General features: G+C 41.2%; 1 protein-coding gene and 1 long non-coding RNA gene across 4 annotated transcripts in view; one reads left to right on the forward strand and one right to left on the reverse strand.

The window, feature by feature from the left end:
- The window catches only part of FGF14 (fibroblast growth factor 14), a 633,342-nt gene that overhangs the window by 151,809 nt on the left and 462,514 nt on the right, over window positions 1-19,019 (reverse strand). Inside the window, exon 1 of one of the 2 annotated variants that reach the window (XM_027557926.1) lies at window positions 8,324-8,973. The exons of the other annotated variant lie outside the window; for it this stretch is intronic. Coding sequence (XP_027413727.1) covers window positions 8,324-8,516 — 193 coding nt within the window. The 5' untranslated portion in view covers window positions 8,517-8,973. Of the gene's footprint in view, window positions 1-8,323; window positions 8,974-19,019 lie in introns of those variants that run through there. 2 annotated transcript variants of the gene reach the window in all.
- On the forward strand, window positions 9,018-10,548 carry LOC113902532. 2 transcript variants are annotated; one of them, XR_003513854.1, is made up of 3 exons: window positions 9,018-10,085; window positions 10,228-10,304; window positions 10,418-10,548. It is a non-coding gene; the product is annotated as an uncharacterized LOC113902532 (long non-coding RNA). The 2 variants fall into 2 exon arrangements; XR_003513853.1 differs by having other exon boundaries at window positions 9,231-10,023.

Here is a 19,019-nt window from a genome sequence, read left to right on the forward strand (position 1 = left end):
AATAGAAGTAAGAACACAGTTGATGGAGAGAATACGAGAGGAAGTCTAAGATGTTTGAAGAGAAAGAAGATAAGAAATATAATCTATTGAAGTGTAAATAGATTTTTTAAAATGTACCAAGAGCTCACTTGATATTACTGACTATGAACTTAAAGCAGAACCAATGCATGCATATGCGTGTTTCTCTTCAGCCAAAATCAGACGTGTAGGCGCAGGCACAAAGTAGGTGGGCAATTGGGTTAACCACGTAGTTTTGCCATGTAACAAGCAAGATAACAAGAAAAGAAGAGTCAGATAATATGTCAATAAAAGTATCTAAATAACATAACTAGACTTGCGAAGGCTGTGGTGGTGATGGTGGTTTAGTCGCTAAGTTGTGTCTGTTTCTTGCGACCTCATAGATCTTAGCCTGCCAGGCTCCTCTGTCCATGGGATTCTCCAGGCAAGAATGCTGGAGTGGGTTTCCATTTCCTTCTCCAGGGAGACTTGCAAGGCAGTACCAGATTTAAATATTCACATGTGTGCAATCGTTATAAAGCCCATAATACAATTTACAAACAATTTTTAGCCTTGACTCCATTACATTTTTCTGGTATTGGTATTAGGAAGAAGATCTAAGAACTCATTAGAAAAGGACAATGAACCAGTGTTACTAACAGTCTGAAATTTTCATGATTAATTTGTGACTCTATAACCTTGGTGGTTAGCTTCAGTTTATCATGGAATATAACTTAACAGACACAAGAAATATTAAAAAATATATTATCTGAGACAATGAAAAGTTAATGAAAGACCTCACATTAAAGTCATTACATGCTAGTGAAAGCCCTCCTAATTAATCCTTTTCAGAATTTCAGGTCAATGTGGCAATTCATTAAGAAGATAACACCAACTTATGTCACTTCCAAAGACTTGCTGGAAAAACCAAAGCTGCATTCCTATATCAAAAATGGCTTGGTAAAACATGGCTTTTTTTTTTTTTTGTCTCTTTCCCCAAATCCCACAAATAAATCTCTGCTTCCAGGCAAACTTTCCTGCACCCTCAGTTTTAAAAAGTTAATAACACATTAGTACATGCATTTAGGGCTTCCCTCCTGGCTGAGCTGGTCAAGAATCTGCCTGCAATGTGGGAGACCTGGGTTTGATCCCTGGGTTGGAAAGATCTCATGGAGAAGGGAAAAGCTACCCACTCCAGTATTCTGGCCTGGAGAATTCCATGGACTGTATAGTCCATGGGGTCGCAAAGAGTTGGACACGACTGAGTGACATTCACTTCCCTTCACTTCACATGCATCCACTCAACAGATACATATGATACACATCTACTACGTGCCTTGAAATAATGTCTGCCATTAATGCTAACGCCATAGAGAACTGAAAGAGTGGAAAGTGGTGAGAAGGATGGAGTATTGAAGGACAAATTTGCTTTTGAATTTTGGTTGTGTCACTTGCTACCTGTAAGTCTTTTGGCAAAACACAAATTCTTTGAGCCTTGGTTTCCGTTGAGATGGTGATGAATCTCAACTAATTGAAGTAATGAAATCAAATATGTGACAACTGATATTCAGATCAGATCAGATCAGATCAGTCACTCAGTCATGTCCGACTCTTTGCGACCCCATGAATCGCAGCACGCCAGGCCTCCCTGTCCATCACCAACTCCCAGAGTTCACTCAGACTCATGTCCATCGAGTCAGTGATGCCATCCAGCCATCTCATCCTCTGTCGTCCCCTTCTCCTCCTGCCCCCAATCCCTCCCAGCATCAGAGTCTTTTACAACTGATATTGGGCACTGGTTAATAGAGGGGACCGTGGAGCCACCCTGGAACCTAGGTTTTAATCCAAGCTCCATATCTTAACGTTATGTGAACCCGGACAACTTACTCATCCTTTTCTTTGGTTTCAGATACCTTATTTGTAAAATGGGTGGTTGGGTAATATTTTAGTGTGTCATCAAATAATGGATAACATAGCGTGCCTACTACATCTGCTTGTTGCAAGGATAGGGGGTACTCAGGGGCAGTGCCTGACATTGTGAGTGTCATATAGGTGGTTGGTGATGCGTTAATAAGTTTCCAGTCAATTACAGCCATTGCCATGTGCTCACTGATCTCAACGGCCACTCTATGCCACTGCTACTCATAAATTCTGAGAAATACAGGATTTTTCATTCATTCATTAAATGCTGTGGAGTGTTAGCTATATGTCAGGCACCGGTGGGACACTGCCTTTTGAGTGGTTGCTGCCCGTCATCATAGCATACGGATCCCTATTAAACCTGATGTCAAAGAGGTATAAAAACATAGGGTGAAACCCATATTCCATAAAAAAATATTTTACACAATATAGCTTTATGAAAAGAATCTTTTTTCCTGAACAACAAAGTGGTAACATAAAATGATTTTTATAAAAGGTGTCTAGATGCCTACTACCATGCCTTACAGCTAGCCTTTCAGCCCTAGGAAACAGGGAATGGTACCATATTCATTTAAATAAAATTATTAAATCATAGCTATTTCTTAAGTTGAACGTTGGAATCATTGTAGATAAAACGATTAAATTAGTTTTCTAGTCATGTCAACATAGTGTGGTTGACTTTCAATTGCATCAAACCCCCTAAAATGGTCTCTTATATTTTTGAATCTACCATTATTATGTTTTTAGCCTTTGAGTGCTAAAATGACTATATTTACAATATCATATACAATCTGTACTATCTAAATATCATAGTTCTTTTTGACTAAAATTCCTGACCATTTGGAGAGAAATTAATATAAACTATATCTAGAAAGAAACCTAGATTTCAGAACAAAGTGATAAATCAGATTGAAATATAATTCATTTACAACTCCCTTTCAATGTCTGCCATGATTTAAAAGTAAGGAAATAAAATTTAGAAGATATCCTTTCTACATTGAAGAGAGGGGAGGTTCATGTCTATTTTAAAATGACTTTCTTATAGGAACATTGTATAGACTAAAATTGCTAACAGAAAAAACCAGAATTTAGGAGCTAAATGTAGAACAGCTGCACTAGTGATTCTACTAATCTGAAATATAAACTGAAATCTGTAGCTGATAATGGTAACCTAGTCAGGGGAGTGGAGGAGAATTGGTGCTTCTGAAATCCTGTATTTGAAGATATGTCAAAGGATTTCTTTATCAGTTAATAGTACTATTTTCTCAATATATGTAAACTCAACTCAAGCAATGAATCTAACCTAACCCAAAGGAAACCATCTTACTTACTTAACCTAACGTGCATCTTACCTGGCCTACTCTGCTATCTTATACTTTATATATTACAACACTAATTTTTTGCACCACAGTGGTATTAATCTTTTTTCAGAAGCTTTCAGCAAATGTAGAATGTCTGAAATCATAACAAGTCACAGAAAATATACATAAGGAAGTAAGGTCAATTAAAAAAAATAATCTTTCAAATTGTTTTATGTACCAATTCACTAATATCCCCATAATATCTCTCACGTAGAAACCCTGCATTTGACAGAATAGCCCTCATTAAAGATAGAAAATGTATAATTTTTGTCTAGCCTTAATAAAACTAAGAAGTAATAAAACTCTGCTTATCAAAGTTAGCAACAGGTATTATCAAAAGATAGATAGGAAGACTCCCACAGACATCATTCTAGAAAAGTAAAAAAAAAATATACTTTCAAAAGTAAAACAGGATGATCTTTTGGGAGAAAAATACTCCTTCCTTATTTTGACCTAAAGAGCCCAAATAAGTAGGCTGTCTTTTTCTTTTCAATGGTGATGGCTCAGAAGCAGTAAGACGCGATGGTGGACTTCTGCTGAAACAACTTTTTTCTGTTGATTTTTTTCTGAAAGGGTGTGTTTGGCTTTCCTTACACAGTACCGTGTAAGAAGAAAGACCACTTCTCTTTTGTTAGGATAGCTGATGGGTTTCATTATCACAGTGTCGCAAAGAAATGTATATATAGGTGTGTATATATATGACAGAATACGTTGAAAACAAATTTTCAGTAGCTCATTTTTCATTCCTTGTTTCTTATGACATCCTGTAATTTATGTTAGGTAAAATCTGTTAGTGAGAAACCCACATAATTACTGATTAAACATATAAATACATTACACATGATATCATTGCTCCTATGAAAACAGCCAAAAAATGAAATATAGAAGATTTCAAAACACAATTGCATTAGCTATACCAAAGATTTTGAAAAGTTATTATCCTACAAAAATGAAAGTTCTTCTTTGGTTTAAAAACTGATAACAAAAATGTAACACTTTTAGAATATAATGTTCATATATATCATCACAGGTAGGTTCTATTTCAGTTTTCCTTTTTTTTGTTTTTGAGATTCCAAATAATAAAACTAGATGCAAATTGTTGGTTTCCTTGTGCCTTCTTTTTTTTAGCTGTCAACAGATATTCTAAGTATCTATTTTCATAAACTAATTAAGCCTTAAAGTGAGGTTGGTTATTTTCTTGCATTCTTGAGAATAACTTGCAAATATGTAATCACACTCCAATCCCTTAAAAAAAAGATAGAATATATGTGTACTCTTAGGGAAAGTAAAAAAAAAAAAGATATAAAATTTTGAAAAGTATATTTACTTCTAAAATAGTCTAGTTAGAGTACCGTGGTCCAAAAACACTTTTTCAGCTTTGGACATATTGACATTCCCTATTTCAATTCAATTTGAGGGCAGTGACAAGTACCCAGGGCATGGCAGACACACTGCCAAGATTTGAAAGTCCAGGAATACAAAAAACAGAGACACTGCTCCCTACTACAAGCTACTGAATATGTGTGCTGGATTAATTATTATTGGGCATAAACAACAATCATGAGGTATAAAATGAGTTCTTTTTACTTCTCAGCAATGAGGGAAGACTTCTTAGGGAAGTTGGCATTTTTTCCAAGCTTTAAGAAATGGGCATCATTTCAACAGGTGAAGGGAGAGATTCTGTGCCGAGTGAAGCACAAACTAAAGTGCAGAGATTTGAAACCATGTGGTTGAACCATGAATGATGTTTGGAGTCCAAAGAGTTAAGGGTGGAGGGAGATGAGCCTGGAAGATAAGATAGAGCGTGGTGCCCACCATGACCACTAAGCCATCTAGCAAATTTCCATCCTTTACAGGAGCAACTCAACTGGTGAAAAAACCATCTTCTATGGGGTCAGGAGGTGATCAGAGTTGGGGGGTAAGGTTTGACCCAAAAGGGGTAAAATAATAATGTGTCATACTTTTTATATTAAATAAATTACTACTTAAAGGAGGATTAAAAAGAAGAAAAAAATCTACATCTAAGATATGTATACTACTTTTCCCCAAAAGACAAAATATCAAGCTGTTCTTTATTTGTTGGCAAACATGTAAAATGTATTTGCATTTCTGCGTCAAAAAGCAAACTGCAGACAAAATAGATGTAATGTGAAATGGCAGTATACCTGAAGTTTCTACACCTTCTCTCCTTCTCCCAACAGGCTAAGATTATCCCCACTTCAGGGGCTTCACACACATTGTTCTTTAGACCTCTGCACCCTTTCTCAGATGGTAGCCTTCAACCTGTAGCTCTCAGTGTCTCCCACCCTGTCTCTTGGCTCTGACTAGGGCCCCCTTCCCCCTACTCTTGCCCCGTGGTTCTCTGCTTCAGCCCTCTTTGTGCATTTCAGGACCTCGAGTTTTGTAATTTCTTATTAACTTGTTCCTTGCTACCTTGCAGTGACTTTTTCTCTCACGTCTATAAGCTCTATGATACAAGAAGAATCGTCTGCTCTTTTCAACACTACACAAGTCCTAGAACAGGACTTGACACATTATAAAGATTCAATGACCATTCACCAAATTAAGAATTTTCAAATAAAATGATAAATTGTCACACATAAAAGTTATATCTTTAAATCAAGAAATCAGAATTTTAAAATTTCCTTGGGTCAGTTCCTATGCAAAGAATGAGTACAGGAGGAAAAGGTAAACATGCTTAAAAATATTTCCTAAAGAAATATTTAATTAAATAAGAATTGTGTATAGTTATATTTAGTAGTATATAACCATGTAATTATATATTAATATACAATTTACACAATATAGTTTCAACATTTATTTTGCTTAAATTAAAAATGATTCCTTTCTAATACTCAAAGGGTTTATCTACATTTTCTTCACTAAAGAATATATGTCTTTATATAGAAAATATATAAGGATAAAAGAAAAGGTCCTGATGAACCTTCCTTCTATTCTATTTCTTTTCCATTCTTCCATCAAAAATAAGGTAGCAAAAGTGCCCTCAAATATATTTTTCTTGCAGATCACTGAGGCTTGCATATCACTGCAAACTCACGAATGTCAAGGGAGCATCCAGGGTTGCAAATGTTGAAATAGACAGCTCAGATGTCTTTTTCACTGGTAAAAAGTTTACCCCCATCCTAACATTCACAAGTGTAAAGCAAACCTTTCTTCATGACTCATATGATTCAGAACATTTATTGTTCATATTTATAAAATAATCCACTGGTTTACATTTAAAGAAAACACACTAAGTTTTCATCATCGTTCATATCAAAATAATCCTATCTAGAAGAACTGTGCTTATTTACTCAAATAGATGGCAGAATTGGAGCTCTAGAGCTGGTTAAAACTGGGTTCTAAAAGATATTCAGATGAAATTAGGGGAAAAGCAAACAGGTTAAATCATGATAACGTGACCTTCCATGGAACAACAAGGTTCAAAACAATCCAGTTGGTCTTATAATACCCAGGTTTGCTGGGCAGTTGTTGCTAAGTCACTTCAGTCGTGTCTGGCTGGACAGGGCTCTAGGCTAAAGTGAAAAATCCATTTTCTTAAACAGCTTCAACACTGGTCTGAAAACATCATTGTCCCCAAACTCCTCATCAGGAAGTCTCTTCTCTTATAGTTCTATAATTTATCTACCTCAGAACTTCCTCTCTGATCCTGCTCAGAAATTTGCCTTCTTGATTCTAAGAGCCGGTAACTTCAATTTCTATCTGTGACAAGGAGTGGCTTAAAAAAAATACAGTTCTAGCTTTTGTTTAAAGAAGCATTGAAACTTTTGGTCATAAATCTGCAAATGTGTGGGATACACACACCCTCACATAGATACACACCTAAAACACATGCTTCTCTTACCCGTCTTTGGAACAACAGGGAACTTAAAATAAATACAGCTGGGCACCGGGAATATAATGTGCTGGACAAACATATACTCCTATTAACGTAAATATATTCTTCAGTGTTTCCTGCCGAGCCCACTTAGTGATGAAAAGCAAGCCATCTCCATTTCTCCCACGGAAACATCCCACATGCTCGCCAAACAACCTCCCCTAGCAACTGGATGCCCAGCCGACTAGCAGAAGAAACAAAAGCCTCTGGGCTTCAGCTCAGGGGTAAGTCCCTTCTGAGACTCCGGTCATTTTAAAGGCAGCACCAGAAGGTCTTGCTGGGCACTAGTTATTTCCCGAAAAATACGTCCAATGAGGCAACTATTCCCGTCATCTGACTATAGTAACTGCCTCTTTTGCCTCGTGTAATTCTTGAGTCCTTGAATCAAGACTACCACGTATGGGGTTGTCTGCCAACCCCCCTACTCCCATGCGTTCTTCCTACTCTGCGCCCTTCTCCTCGTCCCAAGAGGCGATCCCTAGACTTCAAAGTGACCAGTGCTGCCCGCTAAGCAGCTTTCTGGTAAATCTCAACCCAGCTGGCTCCCAAGGCAAACACACCCCCACTCACTTCTCTCGCACCAGCCCCCCGCCGAGCGCCTGGCGGAGATCACCACCCTCCGCCAAGGTCTGAGAGCCCAGCGGGTTTCCAAGAGCCCTGGAAACCCAGAGAGGCCAGACCCAGAAATTCCCGGCATCTCCAAGCGGACTGGAAGCTGCCGGCGCGACCCCGAGGTGTTAAGGGAGGTCCCCCCTCCATCCCGCGTCCACCGCCCCAACATTCCGGAGTCAGACTCTACGCCCCGGGCGGGGAAGAAGCCCAGAGAGAGTAGAGATTCTCCCTGGGGGGTCAGCCCACATCCGCCTGGAGAGCTAGAGGCAGCGGTGGGAACGGGCCACCCTGCGGGCTTCTGGCCGGTGGAGTTTTCAAGGGCTACAGGTTGCCAGAGAGCCGGTTCCCAGTTCCCGGGGGCTGAAGGCGCTCGGAGCGCTCGGAAGGGAGACTTGTCTGGGAGGGGAGCGAAGTGGGGGTGCGGGGGTGAGATGAGAGATCGAGGGCGGGAGGGGGGCCCGAAAAGGCCCCACACAGGCGAGGAGATGGGAGAGGGCCGAGAACGCGCCTCCCGACCGGGACCCCCCGCACAGACCTTGGCGCCGCAACCTGCGCTTCTTGAGGCCGAAGATGCGAACTTTGGAGAAGATGTCCACCAGGTTACCGTTGCAGAGCCCGCGGTTCTTGCTGGGGCTGCTCCGCCTCCTGCTGGCGGACGGCCGGTCCCAGTGTTGCTCCCGCGCCTGCCGCTTCTGGCGGATCAAGCCGCTGGCGATGGCCGCGGCCATGGTGGCCCCGGCCCGGGTCCGGAGGAGGGAGGCACGGAGGGAAGGGAGCCGAGGGACCCCGGAGAGGGACGGGGAGACGCAGGCGGCGGCTTGCCCTCGGGGAGGCGGAGAGGAGGGCTGGGGAGAGGGCGCAGGGGCGCTCAGTCCCCACTAGGACCCATCGCCCTCTCCGCGGAGCGCGGGGCCCGGCGCGCAAATGCGCCTGGGGCGCGGCGGGAGCCCGAGGTGGCGGCCGCGTCGGAGCCGGGAGTGGGGCCCGGGCTGCGGGCGCCGCCGGTCACCCCGCGTGCCGCCCGAGCCCTCTCTCCGACGGGCAGGCGCCGCCACTCGCGCGGCCTCGCTGTCCGGCCCGCCTCCCGGACGCGAGAGCGAGCTGGCCGCCTTCTTCCAGGGCAAGGAGTGGAGGAGCGGCGCCCGCAGGGTCTCCGCGTCGGTGCGTCCAGGGCGCGCCGGGCAGGACTCAGCGCCTGACTCGAGCTGCCCCCCGGCCGGTGCCGCCGCCGCTGCCCGCTCGCGGATTCTGCCGGTGATTGTCAAGTGCTTTGGAAATCAGCATCTGGAGAGAGCAATCTTCTCCCAGGAGATCTCTAATCAGAGCGCTTCGTTCCCACCCAACTCCACTCCCCTCCCGTCCCCCCCTCCCCTCCTAGGTCAGTCTTCAGGGAAAAAAAAAAAAAAAAGGAAAAATGGGGGAGATACAAGGATGACTTTAAAAATATTAATAATCATATAAAAGAAAGCCCAAAATGGGTGGCAGGGGGGTGGGGTTCTAAGAGGCTGAACCAAAGCAGGTGGAATTGAAGGAATGATCAGCGCGCTTTTTCTTGGATGAAAACTCGCAGGTGTCTGAGGCTCCCCGGGCTTAGCGAGGGTTTCTGGATCTTAACGTGCCTCCTGGTCCACGGAAACTCGCGGGCGCGGCTGGAACGCGAGGTGGTTTCCACCCTCCTGCCTAATCCCTCCAGCTCCGGAGCCTCTCCACCCCGGGAAGGAGGAGAGGGGAGGAGGGAGCTTGGGAGGGAAGCGAGTGGGTCCTGAGAAGGGAGGCGTCTCCACTCCCTACCTAATCCACCCAGACTCGCCGGACTATTCCTTCGTCTAGCTGCCCGGAGAAGTAGGCTTGCCATCCTGAAACCGTAGCAGAGCAAGAAGGAGGGAGGAGGGGAGGGGAGAAGACCCCACCTCACCCCCCACCCCGCCCCGCCTTCCCAGATTTACTCTGTAGCACTCGGAGGAAGAGATGGCTGCAGCTGTAGCTGCTACAGAACAGCAGCGGGGACGGAACATTGAAGAAGTCACTACAGAATATTAAGGGCGGGGAGAGTGACACAGTATTCCAGTAACAAGAGAAAGCAGCCAGACTGAGGGACACTCCAATTAGAGCTGGTGTCCCTGGGTAGAGAGCCAGGGAGCAAAGCGGATGAACTGTGTCTGACATTCAAACACAACAGCTGCTGCCTAGTCTCCCTGATTTCCTGTCTGTGTCCCAACAGCAGTTCCGTGTTGGGTGAGCGAAAATATGAAGGCCCAGGAGGAGGGGAGCAAGTGGAGGGCGCCCTAGAAAAGGAGGTTGGGAGAGAAACAATTTACGCCTTGGTGAACGCAGATCCATGGTTTCTAGGATACACTCGGAGCGTCAGAACTAGGAGTAGCTTGTGCTCCTGTGGTTTCTCACCTTTCCCTCTTTCCTTTATACTGCTTGTCATTCCAGGAAGGCAAAGAAAAGAAATGGGCGAACTAGACATCTCACAATCGGGTGTGAAGAATGGAGGAAAGAAAACTCATTTGGTAATTGCTGCTTGTAACAATCGCTTCTCTGGTAACTGCTTTAGAGCTGGGAAGAGGACAGCAAGCAGCCTGGGAGCAGTTCTGAACCAACACACACTTTGTCTTTGTCTCAGGAATAGGCAGCAAAGTACCACGCAGACCTGCAACCAGGCAAGTGGGAGAAGTTCAGACAAGGGCTGATGACAAGGATGCTAGACACCTTTTGTTCTATGGAAGAACTTACCCACAGCCTCACCACGGAAGCAATTACTGCTCAGCTGTTCTTCGTTGTATTTACAACATATTTACTAACAAGTCTCTTTGGAGGAAGAGAATTTAATCTAAAAGGAGTATGTAGATTTCAGTCCAATGCAGATCAAATTGGTTTTAGGATAATGTACATAATGTTTAACATTAAAGAACATATTCTGCAAGCTGACTTTCCCTGCCTTATTGTGTTTTATGCACCTACGAAATCTGTCTATCTAATAGCCATGATTATTAACAGGAATATGCATGAAGAATTCTTCCAGAGATTTGCAATCCTTAACCAGCTATGAGATAGGAAAAGTAAAGGAAGAAGGTGTGTTGACTGTTTTACTCTATGCCTACCTTTTCCTCCCTGTGTACATGTCTTTGTTCTTATCTTTTTACACTATGTGTTTAGTGTTGCCATGTTCCTGCTGCAAAAGGAAAGGTCATCGGCAGAGATGGATACACCTAATAAAAGGCTATTAAAAACGCACTGAAATAAGTCGTGTTGAACAGAAGAAGTAGCTTCTCCTGCCTTCCATTATTGAAGAGTGGCTATTTGGACATTTCAGACATTACAGATTGCAATTTCCTAGTGACTTTACAATTAAAGCAAACATATTTACTTATAGTAATGAGTTTTTCAAAGAAGCAAAATGTTAAGTATAGTAACCTTTTAAATATAGTACAATTGCCCCAAACAACATAACCCAGTTTGCTTTGAAAGTTTTTTTTTTTAATCCTTGTAATAAATGTGTCTAGTATAATAACTTGAACAGATTAAAGCTTCTTATTATTAGAGCTGTGTTAATTATTTTCTTTCCAGGCATTTTCTTATAATTCAGTCTTCTCTACAAGTCTCTGGATTGTATAATCCATAGGAAGGTTGGTGTTTTGGTTTCTTTAGACCCCCTCCCTTCAACGTCAGCCACCTCCAGACAAGGGTGCGATTCAGCACCGCGGACAGAGATTCTGCCCAGCCTTAGCGCTGAGCGAGGAAGCAAGTTCCCTGAGCGTGGGAGCGCCTCTGATGCTCTACCTTAAAAGCAGCTTTCCACTCCCCACGCCATCCAAGGCGGGAAGGAAATTAATCCTCACTGCTTCCACTGGCATTAATAACCCACCTTGGAGCTCAAAGCCTTTCAGCTTTTTGATAACCGAGAAATACTATTTTATTCCTGATGCATTCCGACCCCTGGCGCAGTGGACTCCTCAGTCTCAGCGCATCTACGCAGGACTGTGAATTTCACAAGCCTTAAACGGGGTCATTTCTATCTTGTGTGGTTTCCTGTCTTAGCGGAGCATGGGTTGAGGGCAGCATTGGGAGAATCCCGGTCTTTTCGCTTAATCCATGCGTTTTCCTTTTCACCTCCCCAAAACACTGTTTAGTTGTTTACAGATGGAGGTAATGAAAAAAAACGCAAGAGAGCCATCTGCTGTCTTAAACTGTGATAAAAGCATGTGCAAAAAAAAAAAAAAAAACAGACCGGGTGAAAACCGTTCAGGACAGGTGAACACAAATCCATACCTTGCTGTGATTCAGAAAATAATTTCACACTCATGAGGACCTCCTTGGTGTCACTAATTTCACATTTGACTTTACAAAAGCAAACAATGAAGTACTGCCGAGACAGCAATGCCTCCTGACCAACCTGTCAGGAGTCTGAACTCTCATTTCAGACAGCCTCGTGCGTTCATTTCTTGCCTCTGCTCCATCCTGCCTGTATAAAGATCTCCAGTGAATTGCTTTAGTCTCCTTCAGCCTCAGTTTCCTTATCTCTAAACCTGAGATGATAATGAAATCTCCTTTTCAGTTCTTGTGAGATTAAAATTAATAAACAATTGTAAAGATCCTTGTCCAGTGTCTGGTAACATCCTCAGTGCTTAAAAATGATAGCTATTATTTTCATTGTCTTTCAGATCACTTACTTCTATCTTGGAAATTATGTTTCAATTTCCATGGCTTTTTGGTATCAAAATATGTGTAACCTCATGTATATTTCTCCACCTTCTAAATAGGTACACAAAAATGTTTTAAGTACTCAGAAATGTAAAAATTATTCTAAGTTTTGGAAAAAGAAGTTCAAGGTCAAACCTTAGTTCACAATTGACCAAATTTGTGAACTTAGCTCTGTAAGCCTCTTTCCCCACTCATTGAATAGTGATAATAAAAACATTTCCCCGCCTCACAGATTTTCTGTGCCTGTAAGAAAACAATTCTAACACTGCAAAGTATCACACAAGCATTAGTTCATTGGAAGCTGATTACCAACTACTTCCCTGTGCTCGCAACTCTCCAGAAGATGCCAGGTTCCCTTTGGCCCTTCTAGTTTGCATATGTTGTTCCTGGTTGCAATTGTTACAGATGCAATGTTCCTGGAACATTTTTATTGCCTCTTGCCCACACTCCCCTTGGCAATATAAAACAGTAGCTAAAATTACAATTGGAGTAAAGCAAACAAAGACTCTACTCTGCACCCTTGAGCAATTCATCTAAACCTAAGTTTCAATCTCCTTTGCTGTAAAATAGTCATAATAGTGCAATAAGGTCACTATGAGGATTAAAGGAGAACATGTGTATAAAATACAGCAGTGCACACTCAATGTGCAACTCCACATAGTGCAAACTCAATGTGCTCAGTCGTTCAATCATGTCTGACTCTTTGTGACCCCATGGACAGCAGCCCACCAGGCTCCTCTGTCCATGGGATTCTCCAGGAAAGAACACTGGAGATCTTCCCAAATTAAATGCATGATAGCTCTTGGTAATTCCTTAAATCCTCGTTACTCAGGTCTTCATTTCCTCAATGACCAAGTCCTACCTTGAAATTTCTATGAAGGTGTCTGGTAGGCATCTCAGACTTAACTTGGCCAAGATTACACTCTCACTTTCCTTTCTCTAACGTGCTTTACAATGTCCCCCATCTCTGCAATGACATCTGCCTTCTGCTTGTTCTTCTGGCCCAAAGCTTGGGCATTGTACTAAGCTCATTTCTTTCTTCAGTACCTTTACGCAATTCCTCAGCAAAATGCATTCACCCTGTCATCAAAATAGATCTACAATACAATCACTTCCCACTGTCTATGTTGCTACCTGTTACCATCATCTATTGAACTGTTACAGTAGCAACCTGATTGGTCCCTTGGGATTCACCCTTGATCTTTAACATGCCCTCAACACTGTGGCCAAAGTGTTAAAGGTATAAATCCTATTATTTTATGCCTCAGTTCACAATCCTACACCTACACTTTGTGAAACCAAAGTCATCACAGTGTCTACAATGCTCCAGATGATTTGTATCCCTCATCTACCTTTGTTTGCTATCTGCTGTCATCTCTGCTTCTCTCTTCATTCACCAGTGGCTGTTCCTCAACCCACCTGGCATGCTGCTATGGAAGGGTTTCCATGCTGGCTCTTCCATGTGATTTGCTCACCCCCTTCAAAATTTTGCTTACTGATTATCATCCCAGTTGAGATCTTCTCTTGGGGCTAAAATACCAACTGCCACCCAGTCAATCCTTTCTTCCTTCTACAGAGCACTTACAACTTTAAAAAATTCTATGCATTGTTATATATGTATTTTAATATGTATCTTATTTATTTGGACTATCTTGCTGTCTTCAAACACAAATATAAGAGGGGATGTATTTTGTGCCTCATTTGTCAACTGTCACATGTCCACTGCTTAAAATGGCACAAGGCAAAGTGGGTGCTTAAAGAATTAAGAAGTTGGATACATAGACAGCCAAACAGTTAATACCAAATAAGAGGAACGGAAAATCTCACTTAGCCCAGTCTGTCAAGGATAAATTACCCCAGGATGCTTGATCTGTTTAAGCACCAAGAAATCTAAAATTCCATTTGGAATATACACAACCTCAACCTCATAAATAGGATACACAGAGACGTCTTTATACTTTGCTATATCACTTAGGCTTAACTTAACATGACACGCAGTTTGAGTTGTAAATTCCAGCAGTGATTCCCAGGGCTTACTGAAGGGAATGAGACAGATTCCGCTCGGATTGGAGAGGACAATGCTACTGATCTCCGTGGCTCATCCTCGCCCCCAACACCCTGTCTTCTCCTTTGCTTTCAGGTTGTAGATTAGCTGCTCTGTCCTCTGACTCTTTGCAACCCAGCTCCGGGAACTGCAGCTCGCCAGGCTCCTCAATCCATGGGATGTCCCAGGCAAGAACACTGGAGTGGGTTGTCATTTCCTTCTCCAGGGGATCTTCCAGACCCAGGGATGGAACCCGACCCTCCTGCTTGGTAGGTGGGCTCTTTACTACCGAGCCACCTGGGAAGTCCTGCGTTCCATTTGCCAATTGACAATATGCCCCATTTTCAAACTTGTTACATCAAATCAATCATTGGAAGCTAGATGAAATATAAGTTAGAATCATCTATAAATATAAAACTAAATAAAGTCTAAGGGAGGAGAGTACATAAAAAATGAACAGCTTTATTGACACTGATTTCATTATTAAAAAAGCCTTTCCCCCCCTTGCCTTCAGAGTTTTTGTTATATTCTAGGTTATTTTGTTGATTAGGTTGTTTAAATATATGTTTTTGTACAGTTTACTAAAAACAAGTATATTATCTCAACTTCAAATAAACAAAAAAGTCTAAAAATATATTTTGTGATACTGATTTCACTATTGAATGCAAATCCTTCTTATTTTCACTAACTGATAATCTGCCTATGTTTTATTCATATATGCCACAGCCACAGACATCATTTCTATGTGACCAAATTCATCAGATCTAAGAAATTATTGACTTTAAGAAGCATCGTTTAAGTACAAAGAAAAAAATATGTTTTATTAAACCATATCATGTCATAAATCACAAGGTGTATATCAATTTCAGAGATGTTTATACAAAAATTATTTGCATGGTAGAATCAATGGAATAGGATATAATGGCACTATGCAAGGCTATGAATGGGAGTTCTACCTTTATTAACTGTGTCGTGCTCTGTATTTTGCTTAGAAACATCTTACATCTTTTGATTAAAAAAGATTTTAAGTGCTTCAGGGAACCTGTGTTCAGAAATATCTTTAGTTTCATTATTGTCATTGTTATCTTAATTCCTTTGTCTCCCAGTGGGTCTGAATTGGAAGGCTAGTTAGGGTGGAAACAAATATTCCTCAAATATTCACTGCTTACTTATTTGATCATCTCCACCCAATAATTGACTCACTCCATTTTGTCACATGGTTTGCTTTGAATGTCAATCACTTGTGAACCATTTAAAGTTAAGGATAAAATATGAGGGCCCAAGATTGTTTCACAAATAAATTATCATAAATTAATTTCGGGTGAGCTTGGGTAGGTCATAAAGGATATATCGGCATTTATGTTTTTATTCTTTATTCTGGATTAAATAGGTTCTGTTTGAAAATGTGTGAGATAATTCTGAGAATTTAGTCAACACTAATGACCCTTTTTGATTTTTACTCATTTGGAAGAACATCAAAAAGTAATGTTAAGATGTACTTGGGACACAATTTCAGGTAGTTAATTAAGAACGGTGTGTATCCATTCATTACAGTTCAAGTTCTAAGTCTTATTTTTTCTGTGATAGTATTATTGATCTTTATTTTAGATTTAAAAAAAATCTAAATGAATGTTAAAGTGTTTTAAATTAGATTTTCAAGGAGTAATTGATTACATTAATGTTATAATAGCCTCCTTGATTATTTTTTCTGGATATATTTATTTCTGGTAGGGAACAGATTTCCATCTATTAAAAAACCTGGAAGGCATTTTATTGTTGCTTAATATTTTGACTCAATAAAGAAAAAGTGGAAACTATTGGTACTGAAAACTTGTGAACATTCTTCACTATAGAAGCAATACCAGATTGATATGAGCAGATGGCTTAGCTTTATAAATCTAATGTATTTTTTAAATCTGACTAATACGCTGTAAAAATAGTCTCAGTGCTTTCCAGTCTCCTATATTAAAATGAACCTGAAACATACATAGCATTCATTTCAGAACTGAAAGTATTGACTTATGCTTCCTCACTCTAATAACATCAATTTAACCATTAACCAGTGAACTGGGTTTTTGAAAAGACTATTAAATATTTCAACAGAAAAAAATATTATTCAGTTTTCAACAAAATGAGAAATGAACTTGAATTTATATTCTCAGCACAAAGAGTCTGTGTGCACATATGATATAACCTTATCAGAGTATCACATTGTAACCAATTTCTATTCAACGATTACTACAATGGTCTCTTCCATTGCTGTGAAAGGTTCTAGGTTAATTATGTTCTTTGTATGTAGTAATAAATGTGAGTGAAAGTCATTCAGTCGTGTCTGACTTTTTGTGATCCCATGGACTATACAGTCCATGGAATTCTCCAGGCCAGAATAGTGGAGAGGGTAGCTGTTCTCTTTTCCAGGGGATATTCCCGACTCAGTGATTGAACCCAGGTCTCCTGCGTTGCAGGCAGATTCTTTACCAGCTGAGCCACCAGGGAAACCCAGTCATATATGAGCACAGATGCACATGTTTGTATTTGTGTTTAGTAATATACGGGCTAAACACAAACATGAACATGTGCACCTGTACACATGTGCACACGCATGCCCACGCATGCATGTGCCAAAGCACATGACTGAACTCCTGGTGCTGGTAAAGGTCATCAGAAAGCACCAGTGATTTCTGAACACAAGTGATTGCAAACTCCCCATTTAAGAATCTCAAAACACTATTTTCATCACTACCCCAAGAGTGTAGACCATAGCTATGTAATTTCAGTTTTGAAATTTTTTTTCAATAACAGTGAAATAGAAATTAGGAATAAATTAGAGTGTAGGTTTAGGTCATAATTCTTTGAACACAAATTGAGAGTATGTCTCTCTCAATACACCCAAGTAATATTTGTGTAATAGTCTGTGAAGAACTTTTACATGTACTGAAGTGGGTGTCGTGATCTCTGTTTAGGGGAAATGTTAAGCCTCACAGATGATAAATGACTGTTATGTTTACAGTGCTAGAAAGAAAGAAACAGATCTTAAGTATATCCTTTTCCTACAAAGCTACCTCCATCCATCTACTTAAAATGTGACCGCTGTCACAGCACCAAGTCTAGGATGGGAAAACTTAAATGGGATTTGAGGACTTTCAGCAGTTTTGTGGATGGATTTGGATTATCTGTGATTCCCCATGAATTTTGTACTAAAGGGAAAAGAATGTGGGCATGTGCATTTTGGGGGTGGCTTCCCAGGTGACTCAGGGGGTAAAGAATCCATCTGCAATGTGGGAGACCTGGATTTGATCCCTGGGTGGGGAAGATCCCCTGGAGGAGGGCATGGCAACCCACTCCAGCATTTTTGTCCGGAGAATTCCATGGACAGAGGAGCCTGGTGCACTCCATGGGGTCCATGGGGTCGCAAAGAGTCAGATATGACTGACTAAGCATACACATGTGCATTTTTAAGGAACCTGGGTTCACAGATGAACAGAATTCATCCAATTCTCAAAGTGACTTGTATCCAAAGCAGGAATAAAAAATCACAACTGTAGAGGGAGACAGAGAAGGAATGAGCACACAGCATCCAATACTACATTGCTGACTATGAAAGTAATACGTACTCATTAAAAAATTGGAATATAAAAACAAATGATAAATAAAATCACCTCTAATCTTGACATGAAAACTTGGGTGTATTTCTTCTGGTTAAAAAAAAAAAAATCACTTTACAGCAAAATTTGCTCTCATTTTTTGGCCACAGTTTAGTGACTGAGAAGATGCAACTGATGCAAAAGCCAGTGTATCAAACTTCATACACTTTCACTACATGACCTGGAAGTCCATCAGAAACTAGTATATTCTACATGTCTCTAGAAACTCTTTAAACTCAAGAGATCAGTTCAGTTCAGTCACTCAGCCGTGCCCTAGTGATGACCTCGGGCTCCCCCAGATAACCCGGGATCATCTCCCATTTCAACAACTTTAACTTAATCATATCTGCTAAGTCTCTTTTACCATGTAAACATATTCATAGTTAGAGATTAGCGATAAGGACTCAGACATCTTTGAGGAGTGTATTATTCAGCCTACCACGCCTTGTTATCGTCGTTTAGTTGCTAAGTGGTGTTTGACTCTGCAACTCCGTCGACAGCAGGCAGCTCTGTCCTTCACTATTGGCTGGAGTTTGCTCAAACTCATGTCCATTGAGTCGCTGATGCTATCTAACCATCTCATCCTGTGCTGCCCCCTTGTCCTTTTGCCTTCAACTTTTCCCGGCATCTGGGTCTTTTCCAACGAGTTGGCTCTTCACATCATGTCGCCATGCCTACACGCCATCTAAAGCACGTGAAAACAGATCCCTGCCTACCATTTGACAATCACACCCCAACCTCACAGCTATGGACAAGATAGCTGCTCCAGAATGCCAGTTTTTAAATGAGAGCGCTGTTTCGTACAAATGAAATTTTTTAAAAAAACACCAGCGGTT

This window comes from Bos indicus x Bos taurus, chromosome 12 (genome assembly GCF_003369695.1).
Source record: "Bos indicus x Bos taurus breed Angus x Brahman F1 hybrid chromosome 12, Bos_hybrid_MaternalHap_v2.0, whole genome shotgun sequence".
Taxonomy (NCBI): Eukaryota; Metazoa; Chordata; class Mammalia; order Artiodactyla; family Bovidae; genus Bos; species Bos indicus x Bos taurus.